The sequence below is a fragment of the Acipenser ruthenus genome, chromosome 13 (assembly GCF_902713425.1).
Source record: "Acipenser ruthenus chromosome 13, fAciRut3.2 maternal haplotype, whole genome shotgun sequence".
Taxonomy (NCBI): Eukaryota; Metazoa; Chordata; class Actinopteri; order Acipenseriformes; family Acipenseridae; genus Acipenser; species Acipenser ruthenus.
The window spans coordinates 11,719,724-11,740,103 of NC_081201.1; the positions used below are offsets into that span (position 1 = coordinate 11,719,724).

Consider the following 20,380-nt stretch of genomic DNA (forward strand, 5'->3'; position numbering starts at 1 on the left):
AACTATTCTCTACCTTCTCCTCCCTCCTAAACCCTCCCCCCCTCCTCCTCCCTCCTCTTTCTCCCCTGACGACTTTGCCTCCTTCTTCTCTTCTAAAATCTCAGATATCCGCAAACTCTTTAACACCTCTCCCTCCCCCGCACCCCCTCCTGCTCCAACCCCTACACCCACTACATCCCCTACTAACTCGCCCTCCCTCTCCACCTTCTTGCCCCTCTCAGACTCTGACCTCTCCTCCCTGCTCCAGGGTCACAAACCCACCACGTGTGCCTTGGACCCCCTCCCCACTCACCTCTTTCAAGCTGCTGCTCCTGCTCTACTCCCCTTCATCTCCTCCCTCCTCAACACCTCACTACTTTCTGGCATCTTTCCCTCTGCCTTCAAAAAAGCCTCTATCACTCCCCTCCTCAAAAAACCTACCCTCGACCCCACCTCCCTCCAGAGCTACCGTCCTGTCTTCCTCCTACCCTTCCTCTCCAAAACCCTCGAGCGGACTGTACACCGCCAGCTCTCTGCTTTCCTGTCCAACCACTCTCTGCTTGACCCTCTCCAATCTGGCTTCCGCTCTGCTCACTCCACTGAAACCGCCCTCCTGTCTGTCACCAACTCACTTAAGTGTGCCCGAGCTGCCTCTCTCTCCTCTGTCCTAATTCTCCTCGACCTCTCTGCTGCCTTTGACACTGTTGATCACTCTATTCTACTATCATCTCTTGCTGACCTGGGAATCTCTGGCACTGCTCTGGCCTGGTTCTCCTCCTACCTCTCCAACCGCACTTACCAGGTAACCTGGCGTGGAGCAACCTCCACACCTCACCCTCTCTTAACTGGAGTCCCCCAAGGGTCAGTCTTGGGTCCTCTCCTGTTCTCTCTCTACACCCGCTCCCTGGGCCCCCTCATCGCATCCTATGGTTTCTCATACCATTTCTATGCTGATGATGCTCAGATTTTCCTCTCCTTCCCCACCTCTGACTCCACCATGTCCTCCCGTACCTGGAGTCACCCTGGACCCCTGCCTCTCTTATTCCCAGCACATCTCCACTCTGGCACGCACTTGCCGATTCTTCCTGAGCAACATCCGAAGAATCCGACCCTTCCTCACCAACTATGCTACCCAGCTCCTGGTCCAGGCCCTGGTACTCTCCCGCCTAGACTACTGCAACTCCCTCCTGGCTGGCCTCCCTGCATTCGCCACCCGTCCGCTCCAGCTCATCCAGAACTCTGTTGCTCGCCTGGTGTTCTCTCTACCTCGCTTCGCCCGCTCGCTCCACTGGCTCCCGACCACCGCTCGCATCCAGTTCACGACTCTTGTACTAGCCTACAGATGCCTTGACCAGACTGCACCCAGCTACCTCCAGACCCTCATCTCTCCCTACACCCCCACTCGACCTCTCCGCTCTGCCTGCACTAGAAGACTGGCTCTACCTCCGCTACGCTCCCCTGCCTCCCGAGCCCGCTCCTTCTCCACCCTTGCTCCGCAGTGGTGGAACGACCTTCCTACAGATGTCAGGACTGCCCAGTCCCTGACCACATTCCGGCGCCTCCTTAAGACTCACCTCTTCAAACAGCACCTGTAGAACTCCTCTGTTGTATCCTGGGACACTATCACCCTTCATTTAAATATGCTTTATTTTGCTCTTATCTGCCCCCTATTTTACTGCATTTAATCCTGTACTTCAGAATATTGTAATCTGCCAAGTGTTTAACCTGTAGTATTTTGTACTTAATCATATCCTGATGTAACTATCACTATTTAATCATATCCTGATGTAACTTTCACTATTACCTGCTGTATTATTGAATTGTGGTTTGTCACACTTGAAAAAATCATTGTATTTCTTGCTCTTATTGTATGAATTGTATTGTAACACTTGAATGTATTTGTATTTGCTTGCGATTGGAAGTCGCCCTGGATAAGGGCGTCTGCTAAGAAATAAATAATAATAAAATAATAATAATAATAAACAATGACTTTGGTTCTAGCAATTACAAGTATCTGACAAAATATGATTCAATAACGGAGCAGATAACAGTGTCAGTGATAGTTACATCAGGATATAATTAAATACAAAATACGACAGATTAAATAACACTTGTGAGAGATTACAGTACTCTAAAGTACAGGATTAGCGGGTTAAGGTGTGGGTAAGATTTTGCTATTATAGGTATATATAGTGACAGCTACTAGTTTGATTTGAAAATGGGGTGCATGTGGAAAACACTTAGAGTATTGTGCACAATACCCTGACCGACAGCGGAAGTCTCCATGGCAGGACGATGCGGGCCCGTCTGCCTTGCATCCAGTGACTCTGAGTGCTGAAGCAGGAGAGGGGCGGAGCTCAGAATAATAAGTGCAAGTTAGTTTTGTTCAACTATCTAATGTTTTGTTCTGTGCATACTATTTATTTTTTTAAATTTAGCAGTCACCAATTGTTTTTATTTTTCTCCCCAATTTGGAATAGCCAATTATTTTTAGGCTCAGCTCACCGCTACCACCCCTGCGCTGACTCGGGAGGGTGAAGACGAACACACGCTGTCTTCCGAAGTTTGTGCCGTCAGCCGACCACTTCTTTTACACACTGCAGGCCCACCATGCAGCCACCTCAGAGCTTCAGCATCGGAGGACAATGCAGATCTGGGCAGCTTACAAGCCCGCAGGCGCCCAGCCAGACTACAGCGGTCGCTGGTGTGTGGTGAGCCGAGGACACCCTGGCCGACCTGATTGTTTAAAAAATAAACGTTGATATTAATCGTCGATTTGGCAAAAAAATAAAAATTGAATAGTAGCAAGCCTAGTTATAATATATCTGTATTAGCCCTATGAGAATATTGTAGGATCCTATATTCCTTTTCAATATTCCAGTGTAACAGTAAAAATTATTATTATATGATCTGTGTAGGTCTGAGTAAAAGTCATGCTGACTGGTAACATGTGGAATGCACTAAGCTTTCCTTATCTGAGAGCTGCTGGTGCAGAAGCCTGTAACCTTGGGAGGAAAGGCAAAAACTAGCATCTCATTTAATTAACTTGAAAATGTGTTCACTGTGAAATGTCTTAGCAGAAAAGAAGTAACTAATTTGGAAGCAGTTTTTAACATCGAGCCTCTTAAGTATTGCAATCTAGTAAATAAAGAATCATCTCTGGAGAGAATTAATATGCTTGGGTAAACTGAAATAGAATACTTGAACTAGCATAATATTTGAACTAACATAAGTGTCTTACTTGTTTAAGGTTTTTGCTGTAATAAGAAAACAGAAGTATTGTTGTTACAGGAAAACTGTTAACTTTAAAGTGAGACAATTCAATGCAGGCTATGACTTAATTTAACAACCTTGGTACATGCATGGAGCTGCAAGCCCTTACCAGTAGATTTACTAAGAAGGGCCCCTCGCTTTTGCCTGTCTAAAGCAAAGCAGCATTAGACATTAACAGATCAGGGAAATGAGACTTGGCGTTCAAAGCTGGATTTACTGGTCAGCCGCTGTCTTCAATTCAAGGCTGTTCCTCTGTATCATCCTCCATATATACTAACAAAAGGTACCTTATGATACAAGGAAACAGAGTTAATGGTCTAATGTCCACGTGACGGGGTACACTCCACCCTTGTATGTATTACATTATTTGTTATATTATTATTTAACAGAGTACTATAGAGTACTTCACTGCAGAGCAGGAGGATGAGGAGGGGGCTGAGCCCGAAGTCCCATTGTGTCCAGCACCCGGAGAGTAGGAGGAGGGACGAAGACGACAACGACGACGACCGGAGGGCAGCTGGGAGGCCTACCTCCGCGCTCTTGAGGCTTTGAACATGTGCCCTGCCTGTGGGGAGTGGGTCCACTTCATAGTCAACTGTCCCCTCCTCCAGGAAGAGGAAGAGAAGGAGCACCAGTTCCCAGCGCGAGAGGGAGAAGCCCCGACGTCTCCAGTGACCAAGGGAGAGCCGCACCAGTCTCCAGAGATAGAGGGAGACTACCTGCTGCTCCTGCCTCCACCGCTAGAGGGAGACTACATGTTGCTCCTGCATCCACCGCTAGAAGGAGACTACATGTTGCTCACGCCTCCACTGCTAGAGGGAGACTAAATGTTGCTCCCGCCTCCACCACTAGAGGGAAACTACATGTTGCTCCTGCCTCCACCGGCTGAGGAGCTGAAGCTACCTCTCGAGGATCAGCTTCAGCCATTGCCTCCCAAGGATCAACTCCTGCCCGAGCCTGCATCGCCTAGGGCTGCCGAGCCTGCACTGCCCGGGGAGGCCTGTTCGCTGTCGCCCGGGGATGCTTGTTCGTCACCGCCTAGGGGTCATTTGCTGCTGATCCCCGGGGATTTGCTGTGGCCTCTGGCAGAATACACCACACCGCTGTCAGCATTGCTGCCGTTACCATTGCCGTTGACAGCATTGCCATTAGCAGCATTTCTGCTGCCAGGACCGCCTAGGCTGGAGAAGCCACTCTGCTGTCAGCCTTTCCACTGCAAGCAGGACCACTGGAGGAGGACTTCGCCCGCTGTCAGCATTGCCACGGGCAGCCTTTCTGCTGCCAGGACTGCCCCGGCTGATGAAGCCAGCCTGAAAGCTGTCAGTATTTCGGACTATAGGCAAGACTTTTGGGCCTTTAAGGCCATGTGTGCTACACACAAGGGGGAGAAGAGTGATGGGGTACACCCCGCCGCTGTGTGTATTATATTATTTGTTATATTATTATTTAAAACGTATTGTTTACTTTTGTAAAAACATGCAGTTTTATTATTGTTTACAGCCTGGATGGGGTTAAAATGCCCCATTCAGATAAAATTGATAAAACCCGTGCCAAATGTGGTTGAGGAGTAAATTAAGTAATTGATAGCCAGTTGACCCCTCGGCTACAATATAAAAGACCTGCAGCTTTGTCTGAACGGGGGTTCAGGAGTGGAGAAGGGAAGTAGAGAGAGGAGGTAAAAGAAGAAAACTAAAGAAACAATTGGTATGTGTGCTGTTTCAACAATAGCACCATACTTGTTTTAGTTATTATTAGTTTTTCTATTTGTTTTGGTCAACGTGCCTTTTTGTTTTATAAAGTGTTGCTGTTTTGTTAAATATTTTTATTTATAATTAAAACGCGCAAGCAGCACTTTCATTCAGACCCCAGAGCTGTCTGTGTCTGTCTTCTTCCGGGTGACGTCACACAACCCAGCCAGCCTGCCACAGTGCATTATCTCATTATGTCATCTATAAAATTAATGAGAGCTTAGTAGTGAGAATTAGGACGTAGGCATCTTCTTATCAGTAAATATATTGTTACGAGTAGTCGCGTGAATCTAATGAAGGTATGACTTCATGCAATGAATTTGGGAAAGTGCTTAGTCAAGGACTGCTGAAGCAGGGGATTTTTAGCTAGAGAGAACCCAAGTTTGTTAAAATACATACATGAAAAGAAACCAGCCTATTGAGAACGCACTGAAAAGTATCTTTTACTGTTTCGAAAGAAATATATTTTAGACCAAGGCTGGAATAATTAAACAGAGCTGGTGTTATATATTTAAAAAAACATATCTCTATATATACATGTATCTTAATAAATAATGAAGAACTCTGTAGTACCGGAAAATATGTTATCAGTCTGAGGATTACCTCACGTACTTTAGAGATTAGAAAGGTAGAAAACATGAGATCATATCCAATTAACTTTAAAAGATGGGAGTTTATTAGCGTTTCGCATATCTAGCCCAAGGGCAAAATATGTTACAACCATAAATGTTTGAAGTATTAACGCTGTTAAGTTTGTACAAGGTACTGAACCTCCCAGATTGCCCATTAGCTGGGATCCGACATGGTCAGTAACCACTTGATCCATCTTTAAGCATTTAATAAACCGAAGGAGTACTAATAACGCTCTGAATCTTTGAAACTTGAAATTGAATGGGTCTGTATGATTACACTTGATTAAAGGTTGTCTAAGGCATCACACTGTAAGCCAGTATATGAACTATGCACGTTAGGGTTAGAACCATCTATATATCTCCCTGCTAGCATCCCTGGGTTCTCTGCTCATGAACCAAAGTGACAAAACTGTATACAATATTGTAGATACTGTTCAAACGCTATACAATACTGTAGATACTGTTCATCAAACTGTATACAATACTGTACATACTTTTCATCAAACTCTGTACAATACTGTAGATACTGTTCATCAAACTCTATACAATATTGTAGATACTGTTCATAGTTTAGCTGATATTTTACAATTATTTTCTGTCTAGATGCATGTAAACTTTACTAAATTGATTAATTCTAACATTTCACAATTCTGATTTGTTTCCTAACTTAGAAAAAACACAGATCTATGGCATATTAAAAGCAAGTGTGTATATCTGCTGTCCCTTTTTCTCACATCAGACCTCACCCCTCCTCGAGTCAATCGTCACCCCTCCTCGAGTCAGTCGTCAGGCATCAGGTATCAGTCCTCCAAGTTTTTTTTTTTTTTTCGGGGAGTGAGGGGTTGGACGGAGTCGTCTGAATCACCCAAACAAGAGCAAAACAACTTTAGGTGCTTCCATTGGATGCCACAGATGCCAGTGTAGCTGCCGATTGGTGCATGTGTTTTTACCTTTCTTTACCATTTAATATGTATATTTGAAGTGTTTTAAAAAATACTTTAAAAGTTAAGGATGTGCAACTTCATTATTTGAATTCGTTTGGATTTAAAATTGTAAGGCAAATCTTCTCAGCATACGACATCAGACATAACTCGTAACTTTTAAAGTATTTTTTAAAACGCTTCAAAATACACATATTAAATGGTAAAGAATGGTAAAAACGCATGCACCAATCAGCAGCTACACTGACATCTGTGTCATCCAAAGGAAGCACCGAGCAAGTTTTTTTGCTGTTGTTTGATTGGGTGGTTCAGACGACTCCGTCCAACCCTTCACTTTCCCCGAAAATTTTTTTAAAAAATCTCGGAGGACTGATACCTGACGACTGACTTGAGGAGGGGTGACGATTGACTCGAGGAGGGGTGAGGTCTGATGCCTGACTCAAGGTGGGGTGACGATTGACTCGAGGCGGGTTGAGGTCTGATGCCTGACTCAAGGAGGGGCGACGACTGACTCGAGGAGGGGTGAGGTCGGATGCCTGACTCGAGGAGGGGTTACGATTGACTCGAGGAGGGGTGAGGTCTGATGCCTGACTCGAGGAGGGGTTACGATTGACTCGAGGAGGGGTGAGGTCTGATGCCTGACTCGAGGAGCGGTGACGACTGACTCAAGGAGGGGTGAGGTCTGATGCCTGACTCGAGGAGGGGTTACGATTGACTCGAGGAGGGGTGAGGTCTGATGTCTGGCGACTGACTCGAGGAGCGGTGACGACTGACTCAAGGAGGGGTGAGGTCTGATGCCTGACTCGAGGAGGGGTTACGATTGACTCGAGGAGGGGTGAGGTCTGATGTCTGGTGACTGACTCGAGGAGCGGTGACGACTGACTCAAGGAGGGGTGAGGTCTGATGCCTGACTCGAGGAGGGGTTACGATTGACTCGAGGAGGGGTGAGGTCTGATGCCTGACTCGAGGAGGGGTGACGATTGACTCGAGGAGGGGTGAGGTCTGATGTCTGACGATTGACTCGAGGAGGGGTGATAAAGGAAGTTACTGATGCGTGAGACTTGAGTGGGGGATGCCTGATACTTGTCTCCAGTAAGGGTGATGTCTGAGGATGTCCTAAAATGGACACCGTAAACTTTTATTGGTGTCATTGCACTTCTTACTACATTTACCTCCATCGCATTAACATCGATGGTCACCATTAAATAAAGCAGTTCTGTGTGTGCAGCGAGTATCAAGCAGATATCTTGAATACTTTGAAAGATCTGACCTCTCAAACATGGCCCCTTTTCAGTGCTTGTTTTCATCTGCCACTGGCTCCCCATTATAGGCCAAAAACTTCAAAAATACTGTAGAACCTGTCATATCCGATTTCCAGGGCCTCCGATGTGCAACATCAGAAGAACGAGACAGCAAGGTTGGGAAGATCACAACATTTTGTCCATTGTGTGTGCAAAGACCGATCTATTGCACGGTGCCGCCTATTATTTTCCCAACAGAGCATAATAGATGACCTACAAATATCTAGGTTGAGAATGTATTGAATTAAATCATGTCCTACTCCACCCTATGATTGCACTGCTCTGTCAGAATACCTTGCACTCCAGCTGTGAATAAATGCCAAATTACCTTCTACAATTCCAGTTGCTATTGTGTCAGTGAATTAGAATAGTCCTACCTTGTGTTCCTTCTCACTCCACGCTCGTTTCTTTTTGGTCTGTTAAGTAAGCATTCCATTTATATGCGCCAATGTTACTTCTAAATGGCCCTGAACTTTATCATCATCATAAAAGAAAAAAGCAGCCTACAAGCTGTGTCACAACATCTCCTGCTTTCTCAATTCCATCACTGCTACCATACCTATTTGCAGTTGCCAAGACAACCTATTTATAGTCAAACAAGACATTGCACATCTTATGACACGGTGTCTTGCACATCAGCAGAAAGCATGTAATATACAAAGGTTAGGTAACATGTTAGATAGAAGCGACAATCCAACTCTATATCCACAGACTAAATGTATGTTAAAATGTAAGTGTGACGTACACAGACGGGACACCTCCATATATTCCCAGATTCGTGTACTCTCAAAGACTAAAGAATGTTATGACACATTTAAAACTCTAAAGCGTGCTATAGATGCATCCATTTACAGTAACACTATTCCAAGGTAAAGCAGTGAATGGTATAGACAGTTACTACTGTATGTGGATGTTTTTTGTAACCCCTATGTATATCACAGAGTTGCTCCTTAAGACATTTTCATCACACACAATTTCATTTGATACATTTAAATTGTAGCATCCTTTTGATCATCTACACATTATACTGAACTGTCTCATATTTAATCTTCTATAATGCCAATGGCAAATCTCTAACTAGGCTACTCACTGTCCTATTCACTGGGACTTTGTAGAAAAAAATAAATTCAAGAAGTGTTTGTTGCAAGGTTCTTTTAAAAGGATCATAGACAAGCCTTTCAGTTAAATAGCAGATGGCATAGCCTTTCTTCAGTGACCAGACACCATTCTCACTGGTGACAACTTGGATCAAATCACAATCCCAGCTATCTAGATTATTTGACAACAAGGTCTTATTTACTTTTACTTTATCTACAGGTCATATAGATCAACATGAAATCTTAGGAGACAAAAAGGAGGGGGTGAAGGAACTACATTACCACCACAATTCATTATATGTGACCTTGGTCAATGCTTGTTCTCTTTAAATAGAGAGCCAAGGTATGACATTTAATGTTGATTTTAGCAATAAAGCTTTAAAAGCTTGCTGTTTGCAAAATATTGGCAGCTGCCATATAAATCCAAGCTCTTTCCTATGCCCGGATTCTACGTCTCACAAGAAGTTAAGAGGATTAACATGTGGGTTAAAAGACAAGCGAAAACTAGTTCAAACTAAAGGCCACCGCTTTCAAGCCAGCTGCCTGACATTTAGATAAATACAAGCAGCTCCCAATTCTAAAGGACTTGTCTACAAAAGTGTACAAAATCAATACCAATTAACTTTCTAACTGCACTGCAATCGATTGACGCTTTATTAAAGCTGCAGTAAAACAGATCTAATATCAAACCTAAAAACGAGCCTACCTTTGCATTATCTTCATAAACCACCAAACAAAAAAGGTATAGATTAATCTTTCTTAATTATTTTTTTAACAATTATTTTCATTCATTGTCCAATTTTTCTCCCCAATTTTGGAATGTCCAATTATTATTATTCAACCTGGCTCACCGCTGCAACCCCCAAACTAACTCGGGAGAGACAAAGACGAGCACTTGCGTCCTCCGAAACGAGTGCCGTCAGCCGTCTGCTTTTTTTCGCTCTGCAAGCCCGCCATGCAGCCTCATTCAGAACTTAGAATCGGAGGACTAAGCAGATGTCGCTGGTTGTGGTGAGCCAAGGACTCCCCAGACAACCTAACCCCTACCCCGTCCGGGAAGCACTTGGCCAATTGTGCGCCACCCCCTGGGAACTCCTATCCACGGTTGGCAGCGGCATTGTTTGGATTCGAACGGGCGATCTCCAAGCTATAGAGCGCATCCTGCACTCTGAGTGGAGTGCCTTTACCGGATGCCCCACTACATGTTAAGTTTGATCCCAAATAATGAATATGTGCAGTTTGACAGCAAGATTGCTATCTCGCTCATTAATAACATACACCCTCAGCAGACCTGTAAATATAAAATTAGAGCAATCAGTACTTTCAGTAGATCACCATGCATCGTATGAACCAGGGTTTTATGGATCTTTAAGGAAATCTGCTAAAGGAAGTACTTCATGCCCACCATGTTTTACAACAAGGTACAGTGCAGATGCTGTGAGGATATTATCTGTAATACATGATTCTAGTATTTATGATACTGTACAAATATACCAAGTTAGAGAAAACCTCTATTGTATATGGTGCAAAATGCACACACACACACACACACGATGGTTAGAATTCCACACAAATGTCTCAAGATGTCTTCACTTTTTCTGCATTAGTACAGATGAAAAGGAGATTGTGACAAGGTTGTAATGATGAGACCGCACTTAAGAGTGCTGTGTCCAGTCTAGGTCACCACAGTACCAAAAGGACATTAGAGAGACTTATTTATATTTATTTTGTATATATTGTATATATGTGTTTGTTTTGTATTTTTATTGCCTGTAACTTATATGCTTTTATATTTAGTTTAATATCTGTGAGTCGCATTGAATAAAAGCGTCTGCTAATTAATTATATTAAAAAAACAAACAAACAAACAAAAACCTTTAAGCACAGAAACCAGCACCAGAGGACACAGCTGGAAATTGAGTGGAGACAGAGTTAGGACAGAGGGGAGACACACAATGGTGAGGGTATGGTATGGTATGGATTACTTAGACATGTTATTGATGCTCAATCACTTGGATCCTTTAAGAACCAACTTGAAGAGGTTTTGAGATGAGCTACTAGGAACCAGACCAGCACTGGTAGGTCTCATGGTCTCCCCTCGTTTTACATTTTCTCATGTTCTAATGATGAATTCAAATACAAATGTATCCACATGCTCTCTGTTTACATAAATTCGAAACCAAAAGGAAACTACATTGGGATTTTAAATTGACTTTGGTAAATAGTAACACATGGACCTGATCTGGTATGCACCAAGGACAAGTAATTTGTATGTCATGAAGTGGTCATTATTGTCCTGGAAAGTTACAATTATCCAAATATTACCTTCTCCCGTTATCAGCCTTTAATTTGGCTCACCAGATGAGCATGGTAGATCATTAGAATCATTATTTTGTACTTAGCAATGTTAGTTTTTCAATATGTAAGATGACCGCTAATGATTGTCTCTGAAAATGTGGTGTCAATGATAAGTGTACATATTAACAAAATTGGTTTATTGGTGTGATATCATTTCATTTTAGCTCATAGTAGTAACAATGTATACAGAATTCTTTTAGTCAGTATTCATCGCACAATAGGTGTAACAGTACTGGAGAATGAAGCTTTCTTTTATGGGTTGACTAGGTGAACCATGTGTAGTACAGGATTGGTGTTTCACACTACCTTGAAACTGACCTGTGAGTATTTTGGAAGATGACAGAGAAAGCAATTCATCTCTAGGTGTGGAGGTAATGAATGTTAATGCTTCTCGTGGGTGGGTGTTTGAGTGAGTGTGTGTGGGTGGGTGAGGGTGTAAGTGTGTGCATGGTTTTACTGTCTATACCCATTACTGGTATGCACATCAAAGGCTTGAGAAACAAAGACATCAAAGATAAATAAGCCCAGCGCCCGAAACAGTTTACTCTTACCCAGGTTATGCCGTTTGTTTTTTGCATGTTCATGAATGTGTTTCTTGGTAAAGCATCCAAAGAAGACACAGTAGAGGCAGGAATGAAGTCTGTTCAGGTGGGCGCCGCACATGTGACAGATACAAGACTTTGCCTGTGAAGAAAAAAGAAAAAAAAGAATATTTCAATATTATCATAACTTGCAGCAATTGGGGCAGTAAATTTACTATAAATACATGCTAGAAGAGGCCAAAGCCTCCCACAAAAAACTGCTGTGAATAAAAATTACAAATCCCATTCTCCTGGTGTCCTGGCCTGCAAGGACATCTCTATCAACACTTCAAATAACTAGAGCTGCAGCTACATTCAATATTTAAAAAAGAACTGTCCTATTTAGGTATAAAACAGGGAAAGCTCTCAAAGACATAAAACAAATGCAATACAAAAATAGCCACCACCTTCTCCACCCACACACAGAGCAGTCATTTTTAATGATCTTATCACTTTGTGTAATATTTACCCACAACTTCAAGATCTTACGCAATACTGAAATAATCTAAAATGAATTTCAATGTCTTAAAAGAACACAGAGCTAAATTCTAGTAAATCTTACCAAATATGAATCACAAATCACTCTGTAGGACTTGTGTCTCTTTATGAAAGATGTAGACATCACAGTAAACATGCATTTGATGTATTTATTGGCCGTTTTTTGTAGCAATTCAAGTAAAATAAAAAACAATCAGAGCTCTTGTAAATTTTAGGATTGCACTTCCGAGGTCACGCAATGAGTCATTCGTTTTTAGTTATTACTAAATAAATATGTAATTTGGATTAGGTTCAGAGATACCAACATTTGATAATGGAAAACCTAGCACCTGCCGAGCAAAGCATCGAGAAAACCCTAGCAACCCCTACCACCGCCCCCTCGGTGACAATCCCTTCCGAATCATCAGTTTCACACACTCTTAAGAAAATCAATCAGTATCAAACAATAATTAATTGTGCTTATATAGAAATATAATTCTGAGCCAATTATTTAACTGTAATAAAACTAAATAAGTCTTAATAAAATCATACTTCTATTGTCTTTGTCCCAGTAAGACTTACCTCTTTCTTGCCAATTAATCTGTGGCACAAATGACTGTTTTTCAAATTAAAAACAAAAATATTTGAACGAGATTCAGCATAACATTTTTATTATGTACAGAGTATTTATTGTTTATACATGCAAGTATATGCAATTAGCATCACTGTACCCATAAATACATTTCTTACTACTGTATATAACACAAAAACATACCTCTGATATTGTAACTTGATATTGTACACAGCTTCTTAGCATTTATTTTCCACAGACAAGAGTTTCAGCCTAAGTACACAAAGAGCTTCTACGGTTTTCCTAGACAAATTTGGACAGAACACTGTGTGAACTTTATGCACAATGCTGAATATTCGCTCAGTCTCTGCATTACTGTGGGGTATTATTATCAGTATAGTTAACATCACCATGAGCAACGATGCAAACTTTGGTTGTCCTGTTGCTGGATATGAGATCCTCCCTATCTTGAACCATGCATTATCTGCCCTGTCTGACCAAACTATCCCTTATGGAATGTTCTCTACCTGGTATGCAGCAAACTCATTTTCAAATTGATCTAGCATGTCACCTGATACCAAGTCAAATCTTCTGACAAAATACATCACAGATTCAAATTTGCCCCCCGACTGATGTCAGCCACTTCTGCATGTTTTTTTTTTTTTTTTTTTTTTTTTTTTTAATTTAGTCGTTGCCAAATCAGTTTATATTATTTTCTCCCCAATTTGAAATGCCCAATTATTTTTTAGGCTCAGCTCACCGCTACCACCCCTGCGCTGACTCAGGAGGGGCGAAGATAAACACACACTGTCCTCTGAAGCGTGTGCCGTCAGCCGCCCGCTTCTTTACACTCTGCAGACTCACCGTGGAGCCGCCTCAGAGCTACAGCGTCGGAGGACAACGCAGCTCTGGGCAGTTTACAGGCAAGCCCGCAGGCGCCCGGCCAGACCACAGGGGTTGCTGCTGCGCGGTGAGCCGAGGACACCCTGGCCGACCTAACCCTCCCTCCCCCCGGACGACGCTCGGCCAATTGAGCGCCGCCCCCTCGGAGCTCCCGTCCCCGGTCGGCTGTGGAATAGCCTGGACTTGAACCGGCGACGTCCAGGCTATAGAGCGCATCCTGCACTCTAGCGCGTGCTTTTACTGGATGCGCCACTCGGGAGCCACCCACTTCTGCATGTTTTAAGAACTCATCATGCACTGGCAATTTTCTGGTAATGTAGGAACTTGCCTCTGCATAATATTCTCTGACAGAATTAAAAAAGACAGTCTTCTCATCTTTTGTAAGCTCCCCACCCTCCTTGCATTCCTCCAAATATTCCCCCAACTTCATACTGCCATTTCAGTTGACATCACAACTGAGCCCAAATTTCAATAATTGAATGCACATTTAGTTACTTTTGCTTAATTTAAGGAAAATGTTAGCTATTTCATTTTATTTCAGCATTTTTTTTTATTAAAATCATTGTACCCTTTAAATTTCTGAAAATGTAATAAAAAAAAATTGTTAAAATGCCAATCAAATCAATTTTCCAGTTTTAATAATAAACTACAATCACAAAATGTAAATTAAGAATTAATTACCCGTTTTCCTAATTTCCAGATGCATAAATACACAACAAAAAACTTAAAAATAAAGCTAATTCAAAATACACAAAACAGTTACACATACTTTTCCTAGTTTCTGCCACTGTGGAGGATAGCTGGCATGGTAGCTTTTTAGTCTTGGTTGGCATCTCACTAGACTTGGCTTTATGAACTACCTTGCTGGGACCTAATGAAATGCAGAACAAATATACTGACCATTCATTAATGACCATCATACTAAAAACACTGTTTTAAAATGAATATACAATGAAAGGATGGTACTGTATATACCTTTGTTTACTTTGCAGAATTCCACTATTGCAGGCCACTGCTACAGCAATCTATCAATACACTTGCCTAGACTGAGAGACCTGCAATAATTTATGGAACAGGGAAATCATCGTTCGTGTCAAAATACAATCGGGTGTGTCAGGGGCAGAGCTAGCTTTTCATGGGGGGGGGCAGTCTTACTCTCCAGAGGCCCATTGTTAAAACAGTTGTCTTATAACTTACTGGTGTTGTGATCGTCTATTGAAGCAGATGAATCAGAGGTACTGAATTACTGTACAGTGCAATGCTGATGTGCATAAACTAGACTTAAGACTGTAACAACAATAAAGTAGATAAACTTTCAAAAACTGTAAAGACTCAGTACATAAAATAATTGAAAACATAACGGGAGATGCAAATATTTGGCATACAAATGCCCACTATTGAGGTACTAAGAATCCAGCAGATTGCTTAGGAATACCTACTCCCCCCTGCTGGGACAAGTTAAAAAAAATAGGTCCCCTGGGGGGCTACGGTACTCAAACTTTCTTTGACTTTATGTCAGACACCCTGCAATGCACACATTGTCATGAACATGAGAGGAGGAGGAGGAAGACATTAATGGCAATATTATATCAGAAGGCTCTATTCAATAAAAAATAAGATTTGATATTAAATGATTGGCAAGCAAAAAATAAAATTGAAGATGTTAACCAAAAATGTACAAACATATTTTAAATTTTAGTGAAATAAAAAAAAATAGAACAAAATAAAATGCTGTTATCGAACAACAATAATACTACAAATAACAATAATATTAATTCTAGCAATATATATACAGCTCTGGAAAAAATTAAGAGACCACTGCAAAATTATCAGTTTCTCTGGTTTTACTATTTATAGGTATGTGTTTGGGTAAAATGAACATTTTTGTTTTATTCTATAAACTACTGACAACATTTCTCCCAAATTCCAATTAAAAGTATTGTGACCATCCATCTTCCTCTTGATCACAAGCCATCAAACAAAGCCGAGCTGCTTGAATTTTTGCACCAGGAGTGGCATAAAGTCACCCAACATCAATGTGAAAGACTGGTGGAGAGCATGCCAAGACGCATGAAAGCTGTACTTGAAAATCAGGGTTATTCCACCAAATATTGATTTCTGAACTCTTCCTAAGTTAAAACATTAGTATTGTGTTGTTTAAAAATGAATATGAACTTATTTTCTTTGCATTATTCGAGGTCTGACAACACTGCATCTTTTTTGTTATTTTGACCAGTTGTCATTTTCTGCAAATAAATGCTCTAAATGACAATATTTTTATTTGGAATTTGGGAGAAATGTTGTCAGTAGTTTATAGAATAAAACAAAAATGTTCATTTTACCCAAACACATACCTATAAATAGTAAAACCAGAGAAACTGATAATTTTGCAGTGGTCTCTTAATTTTTTCCAGAGCTGTATATACACATTTAAATAACACATTTCATTGCGTGTACTGCAGATACTTGAACACCCTGGAGTGTGTAACTGCACTTATAAAACATTGCCTCCAAGCCTAACACACCTCTCCCAAAGTGAATTGGTTGTCAAGTGATTCAGGAAGAGTGGTTCTGAAAGTACCAAGCTGTGCAGGTATACTGAAATATTTGCTTTGATTGGAAGAGCGCAATAACACACCAAGTTGGGTTGACTTACAGATCTCTTTTGCAGGTACTCTTTACCCACCCTGGGAGTTTCTCAGTCACGTGTGGTTTATGCATCATCAACCACAAATCAAGTGAAACACACACCCAGACTCACTTTGAACATACTCTTAATCCACATATCAGTAATACTCGATGGGTCTGGTGGGGTTTGGGTGTGGCAGGCTGGCTCAGTAGGTATTGTTGCAAATACTGTGTTCCCTCTCCCATTCAAAATAAAATGTCTGAAGTTAAATAGGTTACCTTTGGGAATTAGAAAACAAGATGCAAGCTACATGGTTTACCCTATGGAATCCAGGACTGAAAAGAAAAACAGGTTTTAGAAAATTCCTATTATGGGTTAAGGCAATAAGCCCAATAAAATCACAAGTATATGTTATCTAATTTCTTATTACACAGTCTGTAATAAATAATTTGTTTTTCATTGAATAATGTGTCAGATCCTTAATAAAACCTTACACATTAGTAAAAACATGACCAAGGATGGTAAAGCATAGGCAAGCATTGTAAAGCCCAGAGAAGCATGGCAAACCATGGTACATGTATAGTATAACCAGGTGGAAACTGCAGAATTGCTGTGGTAAACTTGTACAAGGACTGTGACACCACTCACCACATATAGTATAGGGCGATTCAGACAATAAGCAGGCACCAGATTAATACATCACCAACTTGCCTAAATTACTGTTTTAACTCCACTGTGTAAGAGCTAATGCAGAGCGGCACAGAAGCATACGTGCAAAACTCTCTAAAAACTTGCTACACTGGCAACTAGTACATTCCCAAAAACATTAGGTTATTATCATAACCCTGGTTCCCTGAAATAGAAATGTAACCATTACCGAATGGGTATTTATCTCCTAAAGACCCGAATCCTGAATACTTTATACCAAAGCTGCTTTTTTAGCCTGTGACGCAGTCGTGACTGCGCCCCCGACGGACCAAAAGTACTGCAGTCAGAGATCTCAGCGTCATTTTCCCTTCAAGTCTGCTGCGAATAATGGACGCAGCGAGCTTGAAGGTTAATGGTTACATTTCTATTTCAGGGAACCAGGGTTACGATAATAACCTAACGTTTCTTTTCAAGTACGAAATGTAACAATTACCAAATGGGCGAGTGTACCCAAGCCGTCGCAAGGGAATGACTGCAGAACGACCGGAATGCTACAAGGCTGAGCTGAGAGGCTGCCTTGTGCGTTACCATTCGGTACCCCTGTAACAAGTAGCTAGGGTGAACAATTGAGAGAGAATTTCACCTGCGTTGTCTGCATTGTAAGAGTTGACTGGGAAACTACCCTTAACACTCTAGTTCCAAACCCAGCATTTAGCCTGTATAACCTAGTAAAGGTATGGGGAGTAGCCAACACCGCCACATTGCATATGTCCTTGACAGATGCACCCAGGAATAAAGCCCACAAAGTTGCAAGGCCCATGGTGGAATGGGCAGTGAGCTTTTCTGGAGGGGGCAAGTTGACCAGCTCATAGGCAGTCTTGACCGTGTCTGCTATCCTTGGACAGTTGCTGCTTAGACAGGGCTTGACCACGGGACTTGCCCCACAGAAGACAAAAAATTGTTCACACTGCCTCCAACCTTTTGTCCTGTCAACATAATACACCAGGGCCCGAACTGGGCACAGCGTATGGCGCTATCGCTCTCTTCTCAGACCGGAAAGGAAGTGATGGAAAGCCTCCAATTCCATAGACTGGATGACACGGAAAGCCGAGATGGTGTTCGGTAAAAGGCTGGATTGTTGCGGAGCGTGACCTTTGTCCTGGCCTGTCCTGGTAAAAAATAAGCAGGCTTTCACGATAGAGAAGGCCTGCATCTCACTCACCTGCTTTCCCAAGGTGATAGCAAGCAAGAAAGCTGCTTTAAAAGATAGCAATTTCAACTTGGCTGAACGCAGGGATTTAAATGAAGGCTTCATAAGTGCATTAAGCACCACATATAGTCTCCAGCGAGGGCCAATGTCTGCAAGGAAGGGAGCTCCTGGGGAGACAGAATCAATCTTGACATGGCAAGCTGAAACAGCTGCCAGACAGACCTTTAACATGGAGGGGGATTTCAAAAAGGTCCTGCAACAATTGTAGTATAACTGCCATGGGACAAGTAGGTAGGCACCATGCCTGGAAGACGCCCCCACTTGTAGCCATACTGGGAACGAGGGGATGGTGTTCTGTAGGGTGTCAATAACCCTGTTGGAAAGTCCCAACGGATCAAATGCAGCCGTTCAGGGGCCAGACCCAGAGCTGCAGGCTCGATGGGTCGGGATGACATAAGGTCCCCCGCGCCTGGCTGAGCAGGTCGGGGCGCATCGGCAGTCTCCACGGCTGGCCGCTCAATAGCTGCATCAGTGGAAAGCCAGATTCTCCTGGGACAATATGGGGTTACTAGCAGCACATTGGCCCTGTCCTGCCTGATTTTCTTCAGACTACAGCGGGAGCAGTGCAAGCAGTGGGAAGGTGTATAACAGATGCCTCAGCCACTGGTATGCCAAGGCATCTATTATGCGAGGCCAGGTAAACTGCCTGCAGCTCCAAAACATTGATGTGGAGACTCTGCCAAGGGGGGTTTCACACACCTTGCCCACCCCTGCCATTCCACACAGCGCCCGAGTCCAGGCTGGACACATCTGTGGTGATGACCTCCCTTTTGGTGACACTTCCCAGCGCTACGCTGAGGCATAGATGGGCAAGCTGTTTCCACCAAGAAAGCGCCTTTAGACAGTCGCAGTTGAACCAGGCCTGCAGAGGACGCATGCGCTGTAGACCCAATGGAAGGGTCTGTGAAGCTGCTGCCATCAAGCCCAGAAGTCTCTGGAACGTCACTGCTGTGAGCCCTCTGTTGATCTTAAAGAGCTCTAAACATGCGGCTATTCTCTGCACTCTGTCATCCAATAGAGTGGACAGCATGGACCTGGCACAATCCTAGATAGAAGGCTGTCTGAGAAGGAGTGAACTGGCTTGCACAATGCAGCCAGTCAATTCCAAGAAACATGTAGAATAATAAACAGAACAGCGTTCTTTCCAAACACGTTGGAAGCTTTCTATACTGCGATTCCCTTCAGCTTTCTTCTTTCAGCTACCGCTCGCAACTCATCCACAGCAACCTCCAACGCGGCAAGGAAATCCACACTCCCAAAAAAACACTGGTGCTTATCCAATTTACTAATTTGAACTTCTACACTATTCAAAAATAAAATGAAAATCTGCTGGTCTCTCTATGCACGCCGCCATGACAGTTAAAGATTTCTCCGTCTCTGCTCTCTCTCTGTGACTGACTCTCACTGTGTCTTTGCGACTTTTGCTCGCCCCCCTCCTGTTCCCATTTTAATGCAAAAATATGAATCTGTTCCTGAGCTATATGGATTAGATTTTTTGGTTCTGAGCATGCTCAGTACAGCTCTTGCAGTTAGATGTTTGATCGCGAAAAATTATTTGGCTTCAAGACAAAATATCCTTTTTTGCAAGGGCCTAATCTTTCTTCAGTTTAAAAAAAAAAAAAAAAAAAGAAAAAAACTGAAACTGTCTGAAAATCATATATATCTTTAGTAAGCCATGACATGTCTGTATATAATTGGGACTCCATAAGATTGACTGTAACATTGTGTTTTCATTTTGTGAGTGGGAAATGTGTTTATTTTATCTTTTAAAATCTTTTTTCATCACACGTCTCGCGAAAAAGTAATTCTTCTCACGAAAAAAAGTAGCAGTTGTGGCGAAAATAGTATTCTAGCAAAAAAGGAATTTAGAATGTAAATTTATTTTGTCGTGAGGTTGTTTTGTTCTCGCAAAAAATGATGTACTCTGGCAAAAAATATTGTGGACAGCCAATGCCGAGTCCTTGAGAGATCC

General features: G+C 42.4%; 1 protein-coding gene across 3 annotated transcripts in view; it reads right to left on the minus strand.

Annotated features, from left to right (window-relative positions):
• Positions 1-20,380, minus strand: part of LOC117418285 (ubiquitin carboxyl-terminal hydrolase 22) — a 104,466-nt gene that overhangs the window by 37,779 nt on the left and 46,307 nt on the right. For all 3 annotated transcript variants that reach the window (XM_059035678.1, XM_034031182.3, XM_059035677.1), the window contains one exon: positions 11,881-12,013. In XM_059035678.1, coding sequence (XP_058891661.1) covers positions 11,881-12,013 — 133 coding nt within the window. The remainder of the gene's footprint in view (positions 1-11,880; positions 12,014-20,380) is intronic.